The sequence below is a fragment of the Plecotus auritus genome (genome assembly GCF_963455305.1).
Source record: "Plecotus auritus genome assembly, chromosome: 7".
Lineage (NCBI taxonomy): Eukaryota > Metazoa > Chordata > Mammalia > Chiroptera > Vespertilionidae > Plecotus > Plecotus auritus.
In genome coordinates, this window is record NC_137774.1 from 96,001,752 (window position 1) to 96,027,394 (window position 25,643).

At 38.4% G+C, this 25,643-nt stretch overlaps 1 protein-coding gene across 1 annotated transcript in view; it reads left to right on the top strand.

Annotated features, from left to right (window-relative positions):
- Positions 1–25,643, top strand: part of FBN2 (fibrillin 2) — a gene marked incomplete at both ends in the record, with an annotated part of 272,359 nt that overhangs the window by 182,975 nt on the left and 63,741 nt on the right. The window contains 13 exons of the mRNA XM_080678695.1: positions 930–1,055; positions 5,457–5,576; positions 12,977–13,114; positions 13,968–14,018; positions 14,494–14,619; positions 17,704–17,931; positions 18,434–18,559; positions 20,679–20,807; positions 21,583–21,708; positions 23,630–23,755; positions 24,156–24,278; positions 24,435–24,560; positions 24,906–25,031. Of these exons, the coding sequence (XP_080534821.1) occupies positions 930–1,055; positions 5,457–5,576; positions 12,977–13,114; positions 13,968–14,018; positions 14,494–14,619; positions 17,704–17,931; positions 18,434–18,559; positions 20,679–20,807; positions 21,583–21,708; positions 23,630–23,755; positions 24,156–24,278; positions 24,435–24,560; positions 24,906–25,031 (1,671 nt within the window). The remainder of the gene's footprint in view (positions 1–929; positions 1,056–5,456; positions 5,577–12,976; positions 13,115–13,967; positions 14,019–14,493; positions 14,620–17,703; positions 17,932–18,433; positions 18,560–20,678; positions 20,808–21,582; positions 21,709–23,629; positions 23,756–24,155; positions 24,279–24,434; positions 24,561–24,905; positions 25,032–25,643) is intronic.

Sequence of the window (25,643 nt, forward strand, 5' to 3'; positions counted from 1 at the left end):
CATTTGATAAAACAAACATAGGGGGAAATTATAGTAAAGCTTAAAATATAATGCTGATTTTTTAAAATAAAGATTCAGAATTGGAACAAAAACATAATATCCAAAGAAAAAAAGATTAAGATAAAAAACAAAAAGTTAATAGTAGTAGTGATAGAATTATGGGAAACGTTTTTTCAATCTCTGGTTTCCAAATTTTTACAATGTCAGTATATGGTTTGGTCAGGAACAATTGTTATTTGCAAGGCTAAAAATGTAACTTTCAGTGAAAGGAACTCTTCCTCCCAAGTTGCAATTTTAATTTTTTTCTGTTATTAATTATACTTGCAAAAAATAAAATTCAATATCAAATTTGAGCTTTACATATCTTCTAGGTTATTCTAGTCTGCTAAAGGAATATATAAAAGTACATCATTAATTTCCATTAGTAGTTAATTGTTTCTGAGGTAAAAACGTAATGGGAAAGGATTAGTAAATACTTTTTGTTTAATTGCCACTTAATGCATTTTTTATTAGAATTTTAATCAAAACGTTTTTTTTAATTGTTATTTTTATTACACATAAGCAGGCATATATTGGCAAATGAGTTTCGTCTTTTAATCGATTTCATCAGTACTTAAAATATATATAACATATAATATAATACCACTACAGGACAGTAAGCAAATGAAGAACAAACCAGTAGTGTAACTTTTCCAAACTACAACATACCCCCCCAGGGACTTCAAAACATCTTAAAAGTGGCCACCAGCATAAGAAATTGCCATTTGAATAAAACTGAATATATTTTGTTTGGGTTCAAAGAATGTGCTGTGACTACAAAGAGACTATGTCAAGGAGAGGGGTGAGAAAAAAGAAAAAGAAAACATTGCTGGTCACTGGGCTGTATGTTTAAACATGTGTATCTCCTGTCTTCTGATGGTTGCTTCCAGACATTGACGAGTGCTTGGTAAACAGACTTCTCTGTGACAATGGCCTATGCCGGAACACACCTGGAAGTTACAGCTGCACATGCCCACCTGGGTATGTGTTCAGGACTGAAACGGAGACGTGTGAAGGTAAGAGCTGTCTTCCTTGCCTTAGATGTGAGTAAGTAAGCACCTAGCTAGGCAAATCTGTCAAGTATATTGACAAAGTAATATAGTAAAACGTATTGTTTGAATATTTTTTATGAATTTATAATGTCATTCAGCTAATCTTCCAGTTTTAGAAATAATGTGCACCTAACACAGTTTATGAATACTATCAGTTTTATTCCATTCAGATAAAATAAAAACAAACATTTGGAACGTTTTGAAGTCTAAAAATAAAAGTGAAGAAAAAGTGAAAGGAGCCAGTTTGTTTTACTTGCTAAATAAAATGTCAGATATTTGTTTACTTTGTTTTCCCTTTTTAAAAACTACTTTGAAGTTAAACAATAAAATGAAGAGAGAATGTTAACATCTTTTTGCATAATATTAGACTAGGGGAACCTGAATTGTAATGGCATAGTCAGCTCTGAAGCATTTTACTTATGAAATGATTGCTATACCTCAGAGGTTGGCCCAGAAAATATGGGGCCTGAGTAAAAATGGTCACCTTAATTAAATTTATAGTCTAAAAAAATTGTCCTTTTCATTTGATCATTTAAAAGTTATTGCTTGAACTTGTAGATCATAAACCAGTGTTTAAAAGCTTATTTTCTTTTAACCACATTTTTCTGCAGTGTAAGTTGCATGAATGAGTTAAATGCGTACGGAAGGCCTCGTTTTTAGTGAGATACCAGCTAAGTAATGAGTGCATTCAATTATGTTTTTGTTTCCTGATCAAAGTACTGTGTATTTCAGAATAATCTGTTGTATGACTACTAGCCATTGTTCCTTTTAAGTCTCATTATATGAGCTTAGTGTCCCATGATGCTATCAAATGCAATAGCTACTTCTGAATAGTAATTTTTTAAAAAGAGATTTTATCTTTAATTATTTTGAGTAGCCCTTTCCTTATCTGTTAAAGTATTGGTTTCTTAGGACTCCAAATCCAAGAAAACTGCAATGGTAATATTATGCAAAAAGATGTTAACATTCTGTCTTCATCTTATTGTTTAACTTCAAAGCATTCTTGTGAACAGAAACGAGTTAGGACTGGAACAAGGTGCCAGAACACAAACGATTCAGCTGAAGTCGATGAAATGCAGTTACCAAGTGCAATCCTAAATTTGAGTTGAATTGGAAAGACCACTGAAAAACAGTAATTAGCCTGAAGAAAGAAAGAAAACAGTGTAAAGTACAGTTTTTGTAATCTTAGTTCTGATAACTCTTCCTCCTCCTGCCCACCCCATTTTGCAGAAGCTCTTTTTAAAAAAAGCGCTCATTCCATTCCCAGTTAAAGTACCTGAGGGTTCATCTTCTCCATAGATGACCAGGGACACATTTGAAAGTTTCGAATATCTTTCTGTAAGATATAAAAGATCTCACTTTAAACTAGCTGAGGCTTCTAAATATATTCAACCAGATGCTTTATTTTCTAGCACCCACTCTCACCCACCCCCAACCTATTATTCTTCAAAATTGCTCTGAGAAACATACTCCGTAAAAAAAAACTATTCTAGCTGTATTTCCTCCATGAGTAGGAATTTGGTGGGTGGGAGAAGGGATTTCAAGAGTTTATTAATCATTTCTTTCTTTATTCCCACTTGCTTCCCACTGTCTTTTATCCTTTTATCTAGTGTCTGTTGGAGGATAAGCTTCTGTTAAATGTTAAGAACCTCTGGAAGCAAGACTAGGTTAGGATAGCTTCCTGATGTAACTGGGAAGTTGATGATTACTGGCACCGCAGCAGCAGTACCCTTCAGGGCTATTGTGAGAGAGACACTTAACGGAGAACTAAATAGTGCCTTTGATTCAGTTTGGTCAAAGTTTGGTTTGTATACTGAATTGTCAATGATATTTATAGCATATTCCTTCCATTTTACCAAGTAAGATGGAGTTGAAGGATACAAAGAGCCAACATACAAAAAATTGGGGAAAAGGCAGTACTCTGGTACTTACACGAACAAGTGAAGAATAGGAGCAAATGATGTTTAATAGTATAACCCTGGATGATTCCATAAACATTACGGCACGTTAATGCAAAATCAGACAATGTTGAGGGTTAGGAACAGTTCTCTTCACTTATTTTATCCAAAGGGAATTGTTCCTGATAAATCTGAACCTTTTCTTTAATATGAAATATATTTTATATCTGTCATCCATAAGGCAGAAGTTCATGTTATGTAAATAAAAAAGAAATGATAGAGAAATACTTTGGCTGTAACCTATGACATTGGTGGAAATATAAATGATTTATTCTGAGAAACCTAACCAAATAACTTTTTATTTCCTTCCCACTGTTATTTGCATTTTATTAAATGTTTTGCCAAAAAAGTAGACCTGAAGGCCACAAATCTCTTTTTCCCTTGGGTCTTTTTTTTATTTCCACCATTGAATTCCCACAGTAAATTTGTCTGCCTGAAGCAGTTCTCTTCATTCTATTCTTCCTAAACTAATTTCCAAAGACGAGACAGGGAATTATTAGCAGATTTAATATAGACTCTAACTTTCTCTGTGTATATTTGCTATATTCACTAATTGTGCTTGTCATTCACGTTTTCAGTAGGCTATTTTAAATATATAATAGCAGTAATAATAAAGTTCCTCTGATATTTCAGACTAAAGTTACAAAAAATTTATTTTGCTTTTTTGTTTGAGCTCTGAGAGCCTGTGAAAGTTAAAATTTTTACGGCAAGCACTGTGGTTTAGATTGTGTTTCCAGTGACATAACTAGTTAAATGTAAACCAGATGTGCTTTGAAGTTTATTTCCAGGAATGTACAGTGAACTGTTTCAATTCCTGGTTCCATGACATTTATAACATAAAAACATTGTATTTAAGGAAAAATTAAACAGTTGATATCTGTAGCTGTCATTGCATGTGTTTATAGTTTTGGAGTTCATAATTGCTTAATTTAAAATAGGGATTTTGAAAATATATGATATTGATTTTTCTGTTTGGGGAGCTTCTTACAAATGAAATGAATAGGTGAGCTCTATATAGACTGTCTTCAGATTAGTTATTTGCTTCCTGACCATCTGATTCCTTTTTTACACTGTGTTTTTACTGAAAGAATTTCAGTACTCTGTAATAGATTTTTTTCATTCCAAATCTGTGCTATATTTACAAAATCTGCTCTTGTATTTTTCTCTTGAGATTTTCTTACTACAGACAACCTGAAAGAAAGATGTATTTATATTTCCTCAAACAATTTTTACTTCAAAAATTAAATGACTACCTGGATACTTCTTTAGTAGTTTTGAAATAGCAAAGAAGAAACACACCTGTTTTCCACATTGATTTTTAAATTTGCATTTTAAGTTCATTGACTTGAAAATCAACAGCGAGCCCTGCCTTTTCACGACCAGTTTAGTTTATATTTGACTTGAGATGGTTAAGAGTAAGCATTACAGTGTTATAGTTATTTATCTGCATGTTTTCCTCAATATAGTATTTTATATTTAATTCAAAGAGGTGTTCAGAAAAATACTAAGTATTCTGGTGAACTCAGAAACCGTAGTTAGTGTTCGACAAAAAAAAAAAATGTCTTAAGGTATGTTGATCTGTTTCAGATAATTAACCAAATACAAAAAGAAATCTGTATATTTCTTCTTTAAATTGAGTGGTTGAATTTATACTGAAAGTCAGTCTTTGATATTGTTGCTAGTACTTTAGCTGAAACTGGTATATATTTTTAATTAACTCATGTTAAAATATTTAACTTTATTGGTTTGACATTTTCATTATTCACCACCTGAGAACATAGGCATACTCTAATTCTGTTTACTTCCGACTGTCAGTAAGAATTGTTTAAATTATGGTATATGATTTGACTTAGGACTCAAATTAAATTGATGATAGTGAGGTCTATATGAAGCAATTAAAAGTTTATTCTCTTTTTTTAGTTTACCAAATTTATATGTGCTTTAAAAAACTCTCCGCACAAACATGTATAAATGTGAACAGGCTGTAGAGAGAGGAAGGTGGGCAAGGACTGGAGGAGAAAGCTACACCTGGCACTGAAGTTTTATCCCTTATTTTCTTATCCCTTATTTTCTTATCCCTTATTTTCCCACAAGACAGTTACATCTTATTATGGAGGAAAATTGATCCAGTTTATGTAAAGTTGTAGTAAAATAGTGAAGATCACATACTAAACCCTTTTAAAATAGGCTGCTTTCTGCAGTCATACTGGGTCCCCAGGCCTGTATGTGTGTATCCACACTCTAAAATGCATGTCTTCGTCTCCCATTCACTTTATGCCTCATAGATCCATATTAAAATTACAAGAGCCAAGTTTACCAGACATTCTGGCATAGCATGGCTTGTTGGAATAATATTTTCCAGAAACACATGGCAGTTCTAACAGAATCCTTTCCTTCTGGATTGTAGATATAAATGAATGTGAAAGCAACCCATGTGTCAATGGGGCCTGCAGGAACAACCTTGGATCTTTCAATTGTGAATGTTCTCCTGGCAGCAAACTCAGCTCAACAGGATTGATCTGTATTGGTAAGATGCATGCATGGTGCTGATGTTTCAGTTTCTCTACAGAGATAAGCAGAGACCTCAGGCCTTACTTTGGATAAAACAGAACATGATTACAGGAAGCTAAGAATTAGGAGTTACTCTAGTTGTTTTCTCTTGTTATCAACATAGGAGTAAAACAGGATGACATAAACTGGACAGACTCTTAAATTTTATTAGATTATAGGAAGTGTTCCTTTCATATAAATATTATATTATTCTGTAAGTTACAAGTGTTTCCATACCACACACATAATTATATTCATTACTCTAAGAATGCCTTAGGCATCAATACAATCAAATTCCTGCTGCATACTTTTTATAAACAACATTCTATGGTAAACAAAATATGATAGCATTTGGACTCAGTTAACATGACAAGAATTTGAAGCTTTTTAGCTTCAAACAAATAGAAATAATTTATTGCTTTCTCATTTCTCCCATCAATCATAACTTTATGGGCTTCAAGGAAGAGAAGATAACCATTTTCCTGTTTTGGGAAATCTCTAAGGGAGAAAGAATCCAAAACTTCCAAACTATCGTCTTTTAATATATCTCAAAACATTTAAGGTCAGTTCTTGATAATGATAGTAGCACAAATATACACTGAGTGGTCATATTATTATGACCTCTGAACACATAATAATCTGGCCACTCAGTGTATATCCTATATAATAAAAGGCTAATATGCAAATTGTCCCCTCAACCAGGAGTTCGACCAGCAGGCAGGCAAGCCAACTGACCATGTCCCCTCCCCCTGGCCAGCCTGGCCAGACCCCACCCATGCACAAATTCATACACCGGGTCTCTAATACACACACACACACACACACACACACACACTGAGTGGCCAGATTATTATGTGTTCAGAGATCATAATAATCTGGCCACTCAGTGTATAAAAGGGATCATCTGATCAATTACCATAAGGAGCAATTCAGCACATGAAAGGGTAAAATAAAACTATCCCTGTGATTTTTCCCCCTGCTTCTAGTGTCTGTGGCTTCAATGGCTAGGCAGATCACAGTTTATATATCACTAGAGGCCCGGTGCACGATGGGGTCCCTTGACCTGGCCTGCAGAGATTGGGCTGAAACTGGCAGTCCAATATCCCCTGAGGGGTCCCAGATTGCGAGAGGGCACAGGCATATAAGATCTTAGGTTAATCTCTTTCTGCCCTCCCCCCTCCCCCTTCCCTTTGAGATTCATCAGTCTGTTCCATGTTTTCATAACTGTGCCTTGAGCATCTGCCCTCTGGTGGTCAGTGCGCATCATAGCTACTGGTCGAACCGTCGCTTAGGCTTTTATATTTATACTAGTGGCCCGGTGCATGAAATTCGTGCACAGAGGGGGCAGTTCCCTCAGCCCAGCCTGCACCCTCTCCAATCGGGGACCCTTTGGGGGATGTCCGATCAGGATCAGACCTAAACCGGCAATCAGACATCCCTCTTGCAATCTGGGACCGCTGGCTCCTAACCGCTCACCTGCCTGCCTGCCTGATCACCCCTAACTGCCCTCCCTTGCCGGCCTGATCTCGCCCCCAACTACCCACCCTTGACAGCCTGATCTTGTCCCCAACTGCCCTCTCCTGCTGGCCTGATCTCGCCCCCAACTGCCCTCTCCTGCCAGCCTAGTTGCCCCCAACTGCCCTCCCCTGCCGGCCTGATCTTGCCCCCAACTGCCCTCCCCTGCCAGCCTGGTTGCCCCCAACTGCCCTCCCTGCTGGCCTGATCTTGCCCCCAACTGCCCTCCTCTGCTGGCCAATTTGGTTCTAATTGGTCAGTTTCTATGCCAGTCAGTGTCAAAAGCTTCACCTCCTAGGCAGCTATTGGCTCCTCACAGTTGACCCAGATTTAGTTCTAATTGGTCAGTTTCTATGCCAGTCAGTGTCAAAAGCCCCACCTCCTAGGCAGCCATTGGCTCCTCACAGTTGACCCAGATTTGGTTCTGATTGGTCAGTTTCTATACCAGTCAGTGTCAAAAGCTCCGCCTCCTAGGCAGCCATTGGCTCCTCACAGTTGACCCAGATTTGGTTCTGATTGGCCAGTGTCTATGCCAGTCAGCGTCTCTGGGCCTATCAACAGGGCCTGATCAGACAGGCATGGCTGATCAGCAGCCCCGGTGGAGGCTCGAAGAAAAATGGAGGCAGAGCTGCTGGCCAGGCTCGGAGGGAAAGAGAGAGGCAAGTGCTGGTCAAAAGCTGCCACAGACACTACAGATCAGCCCCTGCTTCTCTCTTCAGGTCTCTTTCCAGGCCTGATTCAAAGCCCCCTCAGCAGTCACTGTTGGGTCACTGGGCCTGCAGCCTCAGCAGTCAGCGCTGGATCCCCATGGGACTGACTTCCGGATTGGTGTTCTGATTGACTGGTTTCTATGCCAGTCAGTGTCTCTGGGCCTATCAACGGGGCCTGATCAGAAAGGTGGGGCTGATCAGCAGCCCCGGTGGAGGCCTGGAGAGAAATGGCCATAGGACTGCTGGCCAGGCCCGGAGGGAAAGAGAGAGGCAAGTGCTGGTCAAAAGCTGCCTCAAATGCTATAGATCAGCCCCTGCTTCTCTCTTCAGGTCTCTTTCTGGGCCTGATTCAAAGCCCCCTCAGCAGTCACTGCTGGGTCACTGGGCCTGCATCCATAGTAGTCAGCTCTGGGTCGCCATGGCAACCCAGCGCTGACTTCCGGATGGTCAGCCTTTGGTTGTGATCAATTGTTACACCCTGGCTCTTTATTATAGAGATATTAGCTAGTATTCACCTTAAAAGTGAACTAAATGTATGCTTGCATATGGGAAGATACTTCAGTTTTACATAGTGCCAAATACAATGGAAGTTTTTGTGATCTAGCCAGTGCAAATTTTCAATTTAATATTTGCCAAAGACAATAGTATTTTCAGTATTCTATCTGATGTTAACAATATTTAGCTGATAATATGATAATGCTAAAGTACCTGTTTGTAACATGAAGAGAAATGACCAAGTCCAAGGTTACCAATGAAAACCTTCCCTTTGGAAATGCCAGCTCAGCTGGTGGAATGTGAGGCTTGCTCAGTTCTCCATATTAGGAAATAGACTGCCTGGGGCATTTCTTTTCTTATAGAATTCCAGATTGGGAGTGGGGGAAGGAGGCATGTGGGTTGGATCTGGTAAGGCAGAAGTATTTTTGCTAAGCCACAATTTCCAACTGAGATAGAGTTATTTTATTATGCAAAGGAAATGAACTCAGCATTAGTTAATTAATGTCTCAGAATACTAAATCTGTGTGCCACTTGGACAATCAAAGATATCTTAGCTTTGCTTCACCATAAACACTTCTATTATTTTGGCCTTTACCCTTATATTATTGATGAAAAAAAGAACAAAGGCTTTTTATTCCCAAGTCATTATATTGGGCAACTACATACCTCCATATTTTTCTCAGCAAATGTGTTATGTATTTTTTATTCATTATGATCAAATTTTAATATTCTAGCCTAAAGCTGCTCAGAAAGATAGTTACTTAATATTTTTAAAATTTAGACATCATTTTATCTGCTTTTTTAATTTAAAACAATTACTATTTTTAAAATGAAATAAATAATAAAACATATAGAAAAATTATGGATTTCTAAAAATAGTTTTTTATTGATTTCAGAGAGGAAGGGAGAGGAAGAGAACGTTAGAAACATCTAAGATGAGAGAGAATCATTATTGGCTGCCTCTTACCCAACCCCCATTAGGGATTGAGCCTGCAACATGGGCATGAGCCCTGACCAGGAATCAAACAATGACCTCCTGGTTCATAGGTCGACACTCAACCACTGAGCCAAACCAGCTAGGGCTGGTTTTTTTAATAGGACTGTCAAGTGACTCTAATCTGTGTTTAGCCTGCAAACAAACCGCTCTTTCAATAGGTCTCTAAATTTAGAATAGAATAAAAATTCCCCTATGTGGTTACAAATTTAAAATTAATCTAGAACACATTAATTAGTTAGATACTTAGAATAATTAGGCATTAAGAATCTATTCTGCAAACTTCCTAAATATAATCTTAAACTATTTTGTAAACTGCTTGAAAAAATTATTGTTTTCTGGTGGAAAGTTATATTAACTACTAGAGGCCCGTTGCATGAAATTCATCCACTCGGTGGGGGGTCCCTCAGCCCTCGGCTCTCGTGGTGAGGCAGGGCTGGCGCAGCATAGGCAGGGCCCGCGGCTCGTGCAGGGTGGGTCTGGGGTTCTACCAGTGCGGCAGGTCTGGGTCTCACAAGATTTCGCACGCTGGGCCTCTAGTAGATAATAGAACAGCAAATTTGATTAATGCATTATATTGCTCATATCTGATGGCTCTACACAATCATTGCCTTCATCTTTGGTTTGGGTCTGCATCCTGTCCTCAAACTGCGTGGATGTGACAAGGGCAGTGAGCTCTCCGTTGTCAAACCCAGTGGTCTATTCTTGATCCTCATTTTAGCCTATATTAGCAATGTTTGGCACAGTTCATCATTCACCCCTTCTCAAGAAGTTTTTCAGTTTTGATCTCTTTTCCTTTCTCTTTTCTGGCCTGGTTTTTCAGGGTTTTTTTTGTTGTTGTTGTTAAGTCTTTCATATTTTTCTACTTTCTAACTTGAAGTGTACCACAGGTCAATCTTTGTACCTCTTAGCTTCTCCAATGTCTACACTCATGCTTAGATGGCCTCTACATAGATTCTCAAATTCACCTCTCTACTAATTGCAGACTTGTATTCCCATCTGTCTGCATAGTTGTCTCCATTTGGAGACATTTCTAATGGACATTTCAAATTTAACATATCTATCAGCATGAACCTGTATCTCCTAGAATCATTTCTGTCTCAAGAAAATGATAACTCCATTCTTTTAGTTGCTAGCTCCCAAAACTTTGAAGTCATCTGTAATACCTTTCTCTCAAACTCCACATTGAATTCATCAGCAAATCCTGTTGATTGTACTTGAAGTGTATCCATATTTCAACTACTCACCACCACACCTCAATCTCAGCCATCATTATTTTTCTTCTTGACTATTACTGTAGCCTCCAATCTCCTTACCCTGCTTTATTTTTTCAGAGATTTAAAAAATGTATTAAATTTATTGGGGTGTCATTGGTTAATAAAGTTATATAGGTTTCAAGTGTACAATTTTATAATACATCACCTATATATTGCATTGTGTATTCACCACCCAAAGTCAGGTCTCCTTTAAACACCATATATTTGACCCCCTTTACCCCTTTCTACCTCCCCTCACCGCCCTTCCCTCTGGTAACCATCAGACTGTTGTCTGTATCTATGAGCTTTTGTTTGTTTGTTTGTCCTGTTTGTTGCCTTGTTTTCTGTCCCACATATGAGTGGCAGCATCTGGTTCTTGACTTTTTCCGTCTGACTTTTTCGCTTTGTATAATACTCTCAAGATCCATCCATGTTGTCAAATGGCAGTATTTTATCTTCTCTAGCTCCTGACTATATAACTACATGTATATCCTTTGTGTGTAAATATACACACAAATAAGACAGACAGAGAGAGAGAGAGCATGCATTATGTTACAGAATGAGGGCTCTGAAATCAGACTATGCCGGTTTGCCTTGATGCTGACACTAACTGGGTGACCTTGGGTAAATTAGTTGACCTCAGTTTGCCTCAGTTTTCTCATCTGCAAATTGTGCATAACATATAGGGTTGTTTAAGTAAATAAGCTTATACATGGAAAGCCTTTAATACTGCTTGTTGCTACCTCGATAAATATTAGCGAGTGCTATTACAATATATTTTACTTAAAATGACTACAACCAAGGTGATAATTAGTAATTAGTCTTGGTCCTTAAAATACACAGTAGTAGTATGGCCTATTTAAATACACAGTAGCCTTACAGGAGCTTCTGTTTCCTCTATGCTATGGAATTTACAGGTTTAAGCCTATAAAAAGCCTGTAATTTGAGGCCTGATACAAATGCCGATGAGCAAGTCTTTTTCATTTGTATACAGTTTGTACTCAAACTGAATCGCAAAACAATAAAATGCAGAGTGGCTGTCCATCTCTTCTCCACTTCCTTGCTCCTAACTCTCTGTATCCAGTCAAGGACAGAGTTGTTTGTTTTGTTTCAACCTCTGTCCTAGAGGACTTGGGTTTCAGGTAGCTTCCTCTTACCCACTACTGTGTTCCATACAGAATCAGAAATTACCACTTATCCCTTCATGGACCTGCCAGTTTCATCGTAGTTCCTTTGCTGTGTTTCTGGTTATGTTTTGTTTTTATTATTGAATTTTAGCAGTAAAACTTTATTAATTGAGTTTTAAAATAATAGAGTTTTAAATAAATGTTGGAATATGCTTTTTCTTTATTGTTTTCCAAATCTGTGTGTCACAGTATGCTATTAAGATTCTGTTAAATTGTGTTTTACACATCACCTGCATTGGAACCACCTGAGGACTTTGTCACATTCAGATTCCGGGGCCACACACCCAGACACTTAGGAATCTGCATGTTATCAAGAGCTTTGGTAACTGTTGTGCACAATTCTACAAGGAAAACTTTATCAATGACATATTTTACGCACTTACTATTTGCCATGTCAGTATTTTACTGGATTCCTTGTCGCTGCTTCAAAATCAGTTATCTAACAGTCATTTAAGGAGGAACTTCAATTCGATGTGAAGAAATGGTCTAAAAATATCAGTAGTAGTTATCGCTAGATGGTTGGATTGCAGATGAGTTTTGTATTTTTTTTTTTTTTGCTTCCTGGTTTCTTCAAATACTTTATTATAAATATGTGTTGCTTTTTGAACTGGAAATAAAACTATACATAGGTATGCATAGGTAAATGCCTGCAAGAAAATACATAAAATATTAGCCCTGGTATGTCTAATTGATGGTTTTATAAGAGATGTTTATTTTCTTCTTTACCATTTTTATTTCTTTTGTGTTCTCAAATTATTTATCAAATAAGTGTCTTCAGCTGGAGAAATACTGGTGTATTGGGTGGAAATTAGGAGAGATTATTTGAGGAATTTTATTATTTGATAAAATCTTAAATATCAAAGCAGTTATCATAAAGGACAAATCTTATGAGTATTTTTCACAAAAGTAGTGATCTTATTATGGTAATGCCTTGTGTTTGCAAGTACAAGCATAAAATCTTGGGCAATAGTGGCTGCTTCTAGAATACCAGCAGGTATAATTGTATTAATTACCATATTGTGTGAGATACATATAGTACAGTATTTGATTTACATGTATGTAATATACTATATTTAAGTGCATATTCATGTAAATATATTCAAAGGATATGCTATTAATATTTATTAAAAATAATCCTTTTGTGTGTTTTTAATACTATAAAAGTGTTTTTGGTGTATATAAGAGATGAAAGCTCCCCATCCTTTCCTGTTCATTTTTAGACAGCCTGAAAGGGACGTGTTGGCTCAACATCCAGGACAATCGCTGTGAGGTGAACATTAATGGAGCCACTCTGAAATCTGAATGCTGTGCCACCCTTGGAGCAGCCTGGGGTAGCCCCTGTGAGCGCTGTGAGCTAGGTAGGAACCTGACCAAGGGACTCTTGGCTTCTCAATGGAAAGCTTCTCCCTCAACTGAGCACCTTTTCCACTATGTATTTCCATAGTGAGGAAGGCTATAACATAATTACCTTCCCTAAAATGTTGTCTTTTATGGTGGAATTTATTCATTTCTTAAAATATGTATTTGGTTACCCTTTTATGTAATCAAACCTTCTGAACATATTTTCTTTTTATCCTCACCTGGAGATATGTTTATAGACTTTTAGAGCGAGGAAGGGAGAGAGACAGAGACAGTGAGAAAGAGAGAGAGGCATTGATATCAGAAACACTAATCAGGTGCCTCTCATACACACTCCGACTGGGGATCAAACCCTCAATCTAAGCATGTGCCCTAACCGGGAATCAAACCCGCAGCCTTTTGGTGTATAGGACGATGCTCCAACCAACTGAGCCACCCAGCCAGGCTCTTCTGAATATTTAAGACAAGGAAGGGAGTCAGCTGGAATTTAGCTGCTGGATGACTATCAATATTCTCTAGTGTCCTTGTTGGCATGTGTCCTTCCTTGTAGAACACGATGTTTCCTTAAATCTTTTATTTATTTATTTATAATTCAGTTGGCAATGTGAAAGCAAAAAGGAATTTCCATAGGAGAAATTATGGGACTACAATATGGGTCAGCACTGATGGAGCTACCACAGCATGTTATGTGCCACACTGAATTCAGCAGAGGGCAGCTGGCATCCTTGTCCTCTACTCTCCAGCTTGTGGTTTTTACTAGTTCCATTTAGATTCCATTATACTGTTTCTTGAGCTTCAGACAGTTGTATTTTCTTTTACAATGAAGTAAAATATGTCCTGTTGTTCTCACAGATACAGCTTGCCAAAGAGGTTTTGCCAGGATTAAAGGTGTTACCTGTGAAGGTGAGTGTATTCCCAGATGATACTGAAAATTTCTAGAGCAGTATGTAAAATTGTCATTGACTCTCACACTTTGGAAATATTTATCATTTTCAAAAACCTTGAGGTTTCAATTAGAATACACAATGTAATCAATAAATGTTTTAGAATACTATTCTTAGGAAACAGCTTAGAGTCTCCCATCCTTCCTCTTTATACCATTGCGTAAATTTTCATGAGGCTACCAATAGCCTTTGAGGCACAGAGCAGCTGGCAGAGGAACACAGCTGGGCTGTGTTCTAGGGACAGGCAAGGCTGTGGTCATTTTCACAGTTGGTGTCTAGGAAAACTAGTGGCTGTATTGTGGAATATTTCTACTTAGCTCAAGTAATAATTCACATTGTATTGCAAGTTGAATATACTATATGGGAAGTTAGACTACACCTGCTTTTTCTATTTGTAACATCTTTATCCCTGCACTTGCTTCATTTCCCTGCAGATGTTAACGAGTGTGAGGTGTTTCCTGGTGTTTGTCCAAATGGACGCTGTATCAATAGCAAAGGATCTTTTCATTGTGAGTGCCCTGAAGGCCTTACATTGGATGGAACTGGCCGTGTGTGTTTGGGTAGGTTCATGCCCTTGTGTATTTTATGCATGAAACCAGTCATGAATTTTTCTTATTCTTTGGGCAGTGACCAGTCCAAAACCGTTAGGTTGCAGCTGGAAACACTTTAAATTAGATATTTCGAGGGAAAATCACTAATGGATATTTTTTAAATAAATGTTTGTCAATGAAATGATTTCTGTAGAATACAGAAAGTTGATACTGCTCAAAATTTTACCCCCAAAGTTAAATTTCTTTAATCAGATATTTTGGGCAAGTTCAATCTTTCACACTGAGCCAATCGAGTAAAAGAACTATGTGTATTTTGAACATGGAAGAAAAATTGGAGACTAGTGTTTGAAGTTAACATGTATGAGCCCACTGCAGCTGTGCTCTTAAACAACAGTGGGGGAAGTCATGGTCAAAGTTATGTTGTTTCTCTTTGAAAACATTGACTGATCCCTTTTCTTCCTTAACTTCCTTTAGAGTTTAAATTTTGTAAATGCTTTATTTTCTAAAGATCTAAAATGAAGAAGCTTTTTCTTTCAACATTGTATTATAGAAATGCCTTGTTGACCTTATTCTTTATCAATGTCATGCTTGACTGAACTTGAGTTTCATGATTGAAAAGAAATTTGTATTAATTCTGTATCTAAACATTCTTTTATTTACTTAAAGGATTTTTCCAATATGCAATGGAAAAGTAAGTTTTAAAAATAACCTTATATGGGTTTGTATTTTAATTTTAAGTTTATAGACAAAGCCTGAGCAATGGTAATATTATACTCAAAGATCCTTAAGGCACTTATGTATACATCAATGATTTTTAAAATTAGTGGTAAGAAAAAAATGTTTGCAATATTATACAGTTTGGTTATTATAATTAACACAGATTTTAAGTTAGTTTTTGATGACATTTGAATATAAAGTATGACTGTAAAATCATATGGAAATGTTTAGAAATTATTATATTCAAAGTCTGAATAAAGAAAAATTCTTTTCTGATTTTTATGCTTAAATTATTTACAAAGTTTAGAATAAAGTTAAGTATCTCTTGAAGATGACAGAGTGCCAGTATGCTAAGTGACTAATGAAATCAAGTTGCCTTCAGTAACCAAAGGATACTGTTTATGAAGATATATCATTGATTGTGAATCATCACTAAGCAGAATTAATTCCCAATAACATCCCTCAAAATTAAAATTTCTATGATATTCTAAAAGGATATGTTGAGTTTTTTATCTCTGTACTTTGGTTAAATGTTTTTGTCACTACTTTAATTATGCTACATTAATTGCTTGTAGCTAAAGATCTGAGAAAGTTTCAAGAAAAGATTGACATATAAAAATGTAAAATTTTCTGAGAATAAAAGTAGAGGTAAACTGCTTTGATAGAATTTATCAAAATCAGAAGTCCCAAACCACAACACTTTCAGGGGACAGGCAGGTAATATAAATGAGTGAGGTGGTAATAAGGCGAGGTGGGGGTCGCAGCAAACTGTAGAGTACATAAACCATCCAGAGGCTTCCTAATTTATATTTTAGTTTCTGTGCAAGCCAATCAAAACATTCACAGGCCATATGTGGCCAGTGTGCTGACAGTGTTTTGATTCCTGATGTAAATACTGATACGAATCTGCGTAGTAAAGACACCAGATTACTCTGCCAGGCTATCATAACTTTTTACATCCTTAGTTCAAATGCTTTGTTAAAAAAAGAAAAAGAGAGAGATTAATCCCAGAATAGCTTCTTGAGCAAATTACCTCAATTACTTCAGAAACAATTTGACTCAAGCCAGAGTTCTCAGGCTACCTGTACTTAAATAAAACTGTCACATCTTGTTAAGATCCTTACTGCCCTAGTGACAGCATAGAGTAAAGTGAGATCAGCCCCTGAGTGTCTTGTGGTAAGAGACTCATTGGATTACTGTTACATCTCACACTGGCAGAGAATGTGGCTTTTGGTTGGTGTTAATGCAGCTATCTAGGGCAAAATCATCTCCTGTGAATATCTATATTCAGTCTACCAAATCAAAATAAAAATTTACCACTGTTATTTTTTCTTTAAAAATAGGACTTCTTAATTATAATACTTGGAAATGTCTGTAATGCTAGGCTAAAGGAAGTAGCTAGAGTTGATATTACTTTTGGTTGAGAACTTGAAAGAATCAGTATTGACAGTAAAATAGAAAACACATTTATTTGTTTGTGTTTGCATTTTCACTAGGGATCTCTTTTCCTCTGTTAAACAGTTTTCAGGTTTAGGAAAGGATTTAATATCTTGAAATAATCTTATCAAATAAAACTTGTTATTTTGTTAAGGAAAGCCTTTTCTGAACTCATTATCCATATTTGCAATTTAACAGCCAAGTGTTTGACTGTAGTTTGACCAACAACTCTACTGGCTCACAGATAAATGCATTATCTATAGATTATGCTAATTTACCCTATTTTGTGACTGTTGATAAATCTTCTGAGGTCCTAGCTAGCATGCCAAGACTTTAGTATTCTTTGAGGTTGAAGGGAAAATGTGACATTTAAACAAATAATGTGGCCCCTTATTAGAGCAGATTTACATAACCTAGGGCAAAAACCATGGTGAAAAGATAAGTTTGGCAGGAAAAAGAAAAACTTTAAGTGCAATAATAGTGTTCTTTATAAAGGTATTTTAATCCTTGTATCAATTGGCCTGTAGATTCGAGTTGATCAGTTACTGTTTATAACTAGGATGCGACAGGACTGCTCACAAGCCACGCTAAGCCATTCAGTGAACAAGAAGAATCTGTCACTGAAATGATTTCATTCTTTCTGAAGTGAGCAATACAAGAAGGGGATCATAGGTGATGATATGAAAGAGCCTTGTCACAAGGGAACCTTTTCTCCTGAAGATGGCTTGTGAGAATTAAGTCATCCTGAAGGAGAACCCACCTTGCTCTCATTAGATGACTGTCATTATGGACTCCATTCCAGGAAGTGCTGGGCTGTGGCTCTCACCTCCTGGTGTAGCTCCAGGGCCTGGCTTCATGGCAGGCACCGAGCGGACGTTCGGTATCTGAATGTTCAGTGTTACAACTTCATCTCAAACTGCCATTTCACCCTCCACATAGACATCCGCATGGAGCAGTGCTACTTGAAGTGGGATGAAGATGAATGCATCCATCCTGTTCCTGGGAAGTTCCGTATGGATGCCTGCTGCTGTGCCGTGGGGGCAGCTTGGGGCACCGAGTGTGAGGAGTGCCCCAAACCTGGCACCAAGGAGTACGACACCCTGTGCCCCAGGGGGCCTGGCTTTGCTAACAGAGGGGATGTCCTTACTGGGAGGCCATTTTACAAAGGTAACTGAGCGGCACATCAGTCCCCCCCACTCCACATTCTCTGAGAGTTGGCTTTGCTTCAGACATTTGATTTCCCACTCTATTTTCTTTGTTAAACATAATTTGTGGCCAACCTTATATCCCAGGTGTGAAAATCACCTATATAAGATGGCATGGAAGTAAAGATACAAAACAGTCAGCTAGTCTCGCTTTCTTACTATCGCTCTAGTGTAACTCTGCTTTCCTTAGCGCGGCCCGACTAGATGCACCCCCGATGTAGCAAAAACTTCTGTAGATCCCTAAACTTTACAAAACAAATGAGCAAAAATAAAGGCATCAGAATTCTTCGTGAAGAACACAGAATCTTTTTCATAGTTGAAACTTTTTGTGTGGCATCAATGTGATCATTGACATTTTTGACTTGGATCCTTTCCTTTCCATCACAATAGATTTTAAACTGAAAGTGATAGGCCTACTCTTTTATGTCACCCAGCTCTTCAGTCCGGCTTTACTCTGCTTTTAGATATCAATGAATGCAAAGCTTTTCCTGGAATGTGCACCTATGGAAAGTGCAGAAATACAATTGGAAGTTTCAAGTGCCGTTGCAATAATGGCTTTGCTCTAGACATGGAGGAAAGAAACTGCATAGGTAAGACCGCTCCTTGTTGTATTTGGTAAGCCCTGGCTCTCTTCCTTTTGCTGTTTGAAAGCACTGCCATCAAAAGCCCATCCTTGCCCTAGTTGGTTTGGCTCCGGGGATAGAGCCTTGGCCTGTGGACTGAAGGGTCCCAGGTTCAATTCCTGTCAAGGGCACATGCCCAGGTTGCGGGCTTGATCGCCAGTGGGGGGCGTGCAGGAGGCAGCCGATCAATAATTCTCTCTCATCATTGATGTTTCTATTTCTTCCTCTCCCTCTCTCCGAAATCAATAAAAAATATATGTTTTATTTTAAAGCTCATCCTCTTGTTGAGAACATGTACAATTTTCTGTTTTTCTGTTTGTTTCCTTTTCCCTACTCTTAAACCACTTCTCCAAACCTGTAAGAGCACTGCAAAATAGAATGAATATGCTGTTTTATCTACAGAACAACATAAAAACATGATTTTCTGCCTTAGCCTATTAGAACGTAGGCCACGGATTGAAGAGTCTCAGGCTCCATTCCGGTCAAGGGCACGTACCTTGGTTGCAGGCACATCCCTGGCCCCAGTTGGGGCATGTGCAAGAAGCAACCAGTCGATGTGTCTCTCTCACATCGATGTTTTTCTCTCTTTGTCTCTCCCCCTCCCTTCCACTCTTCCTAAAAAGCAGTGGAGAAAAATATCCTTGGGTAAGGGTAATATATATATTTGTTAATTCAGTATATATGAGTACTAAAAAACATAGCCATTAAATCAACAATTGTACACACTTGATATAGTATCCTATTAAAAATGGTAAAGTTTAAAATAGAGAAGTTGTAACATGTTTTCCTCATCTATGCATGTTCTCACCCTCTGGCTAGATCCCCTCCTGAATTTCCTTCTCTCTTGGTTTCCATGGTACTTCCCTGTTTCAATCGCCCTTCCTTGACTATGATGTTTCTTCTCTAATCTTCACAGATTCTTCTTGACTTTGGCATTTTCCATCCCTTGAGCATTTTCCACAGTCCTTTGCTCTCTTAGCATTCTGCCTCTCAGAATGGCATCTACCTTAATGACTTCATGGGTGGCCTCTGTTAAGCTGACTCCTAGGTTCTATCTCTTGCCCTCTACTCCTCCAACATTTCTCACTTCCATCTGGACAGCTTCTCTTTGCTGTCATCTCCCTTTATCCCGGACCCATTCATCTGCCTAGGGACTTCCTTCTATGTATTAATAGCTGGGAGAAAGCAGTGCACGCATATGTTAGTGACTTATAAATCCTGCTATAGAAAAACTTAAAAATTGAAATTCAGCAAAATAAACAGATGCTGGCAAAGCATTTTTTCCCATTGTGACAAAATTTTTAAAAAATAAGTCATGTTTTCTTCATTATATTTTATAAGACATGACTTCCCTATTGAAAAATCTTAGTTACAGACATGGGAGGTTTCTCCAAGAATCCGGTTTTTCAGAATTTAATGCAGCTATTGAAGATTCTTAATTACTATCATATATAAAAAGTAACATTTTTTAAATTTATATTTTTAAAATTAGATCACATCTGAATGTGACACCAAAAAAACAAACAGAAATAGGGCATATTGCAAGGCCCTGCCTTATATGAGCGCTCTCTGGCTCCGAGTGAGTTGGCTGGTCTGCCTCCTGGCTGTCCCACTGTGGTTGGTCACTCTGCTCAGGGGCAGCAGCCCCCTGTTCAGACACCAGGGTGGGCATGGGTTAGTGTCGCAGAACCAGCATGGTCTTTGCATCGTGCGTGAGATATTCCTCCTGTGTCCACTGCTGCCTCGTTTGTCATCTGCCTTGTTTGGCTCCTCCTGCAGCTGCTTGGTTCATCCATCTGTTACCATTTCAAAGCCAGAGAAAGAAATCCCCAATTCCGGAATTCTTAAAGGCAAAGGGCCCCACCTGCCCATTGGCCATGACAGTTTTGGCAGTTGGGGAAAGGAATGTGCCCAAGGCCTGACCCCCTCTGGCTGATCTGCTGAAAACGCATCCTCAAACGCTAGCCACTGACTTCCCCAACATTTCCAGTGTGCTTCACCTTCACTTGGAAGGCCATATCTCTCTCATCTCTAACACCTTCTCATCTCATTCTATTTTTTATTTCTCTTAAACCCTATGAATTAGACATCGACGAGTGCAGGATCTCCCCTGATCTCTGTGGAAGTGGGATCTGTGTCAACACGCCAGGCAGCTTTGAGTGTGAGTGCTTCGAAGGCTACGAAAGTGGGTTCATGATGATGAAGAACTGCATGGGTAAGCGGCTTGAGCTCTTCCTCTCCAGGCTTGAAACCAATCGAGCCCAGACTCTGGCTCTACCATGGCTTTTCTCAGAGCTGTTGACAGCATACTTGGCAAGGAGTTGTGGTGTCAGAGAACACCCTCATGTCAGACAGGAAGTCTGCTCCCAGATGGCTCTTGGGGAGACCCAACCTCTTGGCACCTTAATGGCAGTGAGATACTGAGGCTGGGTTCTGTTTATTCATAGAATCTAAAATCAACAGAGACTACTTAGAAAGGATTCATTTAAAATGTATGACATTGTGTGGTGATCCCAAAATTTAGATTCATGTGAATCTCAGGTTATTTTCCTTATTTGTGTGTTATTACAAACTCTTTGGTATTGCCCATCTGTTAGCCCACTCATTTTCAGCAGCCTATAGGAATCATTCATGCTCTGTAGAGGTGCAAAGTCCAAGATTTTTCTTTCACTTTGATTAGAGATGTAGACAGCAATAAATGATATCTGGAGTTAGGGTGATATAAAAGATTGTTTATTTTTTATCTCGTGCAAACCTGTTTATTTCATACAAGTAAATTCCTTGGTAGCTCACTGTCTTTAAGAGTAGAACTTTAACCATTTATCCACTGACAATAGGAAAAGTGAGGCGAGCATTATCCCATCTCCTATTCAGCCTGTCTCTTCCATTTGAGTCACACTTGCCTCGCATAATGATTCTTTCTCCCATGTGTATGCGTGAATGTTTTTTCCTCAGGGTTCTTTAATGGATCTCACATTTTTACCTTTCAGACATTGACGAATGTGAACGTAACCCTCTCCTTTGTAGGGGTGGCACCTGCGTGAACACTGAGGGCAGCTTTCAGTGTGACTGCCCACTGGGACACGAGCTGTCCCCTTCCCGTGAAGACTGTGTGGGTGAGTTTGTCTCCTCAGCACATAAACCCACTCAGGTCAGCTAGTGAAGATGATAAAGATCAGTGGTTGATTCTAATAAACTTGATTCTGCCATGTGAAATCTAGCTGATTAAAAATGGTAAATTCAGAGTCCCTACATTTGGATTAAGGCCATCTTTAGAGAATGTGTTGGTGACACACTCGAATGAGCCAGCATTGTCCTGGTGGCCTCTTTTTCATTACAAGCGCACCTGAAAGGATCCTGGGTGAGGGACTTTGTGTAAGGCCATGTAGTTCCCTCCTCCGGGGGTAGATGGGATGGGATAGCTGCACATCTTGGAAGGCCTGCTCCCTGATAGTTCACCTGTGCAGTCACTCAGCAGAGTCTGCTTCTATGCCCATGTCTGTCATCATAGGCTCCACTCACACATGTGAGAACATGTGAGCTCCCCTCACTCCCCTCTTCTCACAGAAACACCAGGTCTCTTCCCTGGCCCTGAGCTCAGTAAGGATGTCAGGGGCCACAGGAAAAGACCAGCTGTTGGTCTCAGAGCATTCCCACCTACTGCTTTTCATAAATATACGAAGGCCTCTGTGCTTACTATAGTCTCATATACTGGCTTTAAAACTTCGATTTAGCCAAGAAACATTTTCTTCACAGACATCTTTCTTGAAAGTATAAACAAATAAGACAGTGTAAGATAGAGTAGATCACACACAAACATAATTTAAACACATCTTAGTTTATTTATTTATAAACCCTATTTATAGTGAAATCCTAATATATTAGATGAATCTTAAATCACAGACTAAACAGACACTTTTTAAAGGTAAATTTAAAAGCTTTAAATATTTTTACTTCATTTTAATAGTGGTATAAATAGTATTTTTACACAGATAATTACAAAATATTTATTCATGGTTGTCAAACAGTGACTCAGAGGTCAGTTTCTAAGGTCAGTTTATTTTGTTGATTGGTTTTTATGGATCTTATAGCTGAAAAGAAAGTACCCCTCAAAGGTATAATATACAATATAAGGCACATATTTTTGTATATAGAATAAAACATATAGTGATCATAGACATACATTTGTATGTCACATAGTCGTCTTACTAATTTTGAGAAGTGGGGATGAATTTCTTGCTATATCCGGTTATATTGTCATTGTTTTTACTTTATATTGTGTCTGCCAGCGAGTTTGTCTGATGAAAAGTGTCACTACCCTTTTCTTACTGTTCTCTTGTGACTTCATTATTACTACTAGTTTATTCTTTGCAGGCGTTTTTTTAAGGCACTTGTTCATCTTATGAGGGTTAGTTAATTTTAAAATAGGCAGTATAGTATGCAGGTCCACCTTTCCAGGCACACTAAACGCACAACTCAATGAAAACAGATGAGCAGGTGAGGGCCCTGTAGGCAGCCCCTCTGTTGTGCAGAACCAGATGTCTTCCCTCAGGAGACATCAACACTTGACCATCTGATAGGACCAGCTGAGCGTGCCAATGTAAACCCATCTATTAAACGTGAGCAAGCTTCATTTCCGGCATGGGCTACATGTGTGTGGTCTAATGTGGTAGTCACTAGCCACATGTGGCTATTTAAATTTAATTAAAATTAAATAACATTAAAATCAGTTCCTTAGTCAGACTATCCACATTTCAAGTGCTCAGTAGGAGCTACAAATTGGACAGCCCAGATATGGAACAGTTCTATCACTGTAGAAAGTTGTACTGGACAGCACTGTTGTGGGTGGAAATAAGAAATATAGATTCCAGAATTTTCTTTTCTTGATATTCCAGATAGTGCCCCAGGAGATTATCTCACTTCCCTCTGAAGTACAGAAAGCCCTTTGCAGACTATGGCTCCAGTACAGCATGTTCTTGATAGTTTGTGTGATGTTTTTAATTGTGTAAAACATTAATTCTGTGTTTATTTTAATAGATATTAATGAATGCTCCCTGAGTGACAATCTCTGTAGAAATGGAAAATGTGTGAACATGATCGGAACTTATCAGTGCTCCTGCAATCCTGGATACCAGGCCACACCCGACCGGCAGGGCTGTACAGGTGAGGCTAGGCCAAGGGGGTCTGGAACCTGTATTTCTCAAATCAGCCTAGGACAACTGCTGGCACTGACTCTATAATGAAGTCAATGGGAGTTCTTTGTCCTAGAAATGATCTAAGATGCCATGGTTTGCAGAGGAATCTCTGGTTTTATCATAGAAAACTCCCTAAATTCCATAGTTATGTTTTTGAGCTCTTTATTCTTAGGTTACTGGAACTAAATGTCAAATGGAATGCTGTCTAAAAGGAAGTTAAAAAACTAAGTAAAATTAATGATATGATGATAAATCAACATGAATAGTGGGAAGAAAAATCCAAAGCTATTTAAGTTTCAAAAGAAGAAAAGCTACTTATTTTTAAGGAAGTAGCCCTGACAAGCAATGTGGTGGCAATGTTTTTACAGATATTGACGAGTGCATGATAATGAACGGAGGCTGTGACACCCAGTGCACCAATTCAGAAGGAAGCTACGAATGCAGCTGCAGCGAGGGTTATGCTCTGATGCCTGATGGGAGATCATGCGCAGGTACAGGAAAGAAAATACACACACTTTGTGCGTCTAATTAATTTTATCTTACACATCTGGCTCCAGATAATTTGAGTGGAACTGGATGGGGAAAAAATATATGAGCTTACTCAAAGCCATCCTTTCTTTCATTTGATGTTAATTTTGTATCATCAGATATTGATGAATGTGAAAACAATCCTGATATTTGTGATGGTGGCCAGTGTACCAACATTCCTGGAGAGTATCGCTGTCTGTGTTATGATGGCTTCATGGCTTCAATGGACATGAAAACATGCATTGGTGGGTACCGTAGAAGTGGATAAATATTTATATACACACACACACATACCCAAATATAGGCACATTTGTGCACGCACACACTTATAAACATAAGAAGAGGCTTTTTCAGTTATTTTAAAAATTCAAACCATTTTATTAAAAGATGTAAAAGCTGAAATGGAAAATTTATTTGGAAAAAAATCCTTAAATACATTATATTTATCTGCAACATTGTATCTTGCAAATAGATTATATTTTTAAATTTTATTTGTGTATTTTAGCATTATGCTATTCAATTTAAAAGATTGCTTTAGAATTACTAAGATGAGCAAGTATTAACCAAGATATTGAAAATACATTTTCTAGATGTGAATGAGTGTGACTTAAATTCAAACATCTGCATGTTTGGGGAGTGTGAGAACACCAAGGGATCCTTCATTTGCCACTGTCAGCTGGGTTATTCAGTGAAGAAGGGGACCACAGGATGCACAGGTAGGTCTGAAGCTTGTATCCTCCATGTTTCGGCTTCTTATGTTTCAGAAGCCAACCTTTGACATCATCTGCTCACCAGCATCCCTTAGGCTGTTACCCACACCAGGCTGTGACTGTATGTGTGATGAGGAACTGACACAGAGCATGTGTGAGGTGTTTGGCTCTTCTTTGTGGTGGCACACCGCTCAGCTACTCCTCACCGCGGAGTTGGCTGTGGGCCCACAGGTGGAGTGGAGAGTGGGTGTGGAGTCCGGGCCCCATGGCTCTGATGTACTTCTGGTGGCTCCTGCAGCAGCGTCCTCTTTCCTAGAAGGACTGCTGCCCAAATAGGAGACATGCGTAAGGAAGAAAAGCAGTCTCTTTTTGGAAATAAGATTTCTCTTGTCATCTGTAGTTCTACATGGAGTTTTGTCTGGGCCCAGGAAGGGGAAGGGCTGCTGCTGTGGGTAGGGTCTGGCACACACATCTGTCAGGACAAGAGCTCTGCATCTCACTCCACTGGGAAAGGGCTGGCAATTTCTTCTAGGGAAGGGCTTGCTTGATTTGGATCATGACGTTTCAAATCTTGTTGGACTCTATTAAAAATAAAAATGTTATTGTTTTCTTTGTACA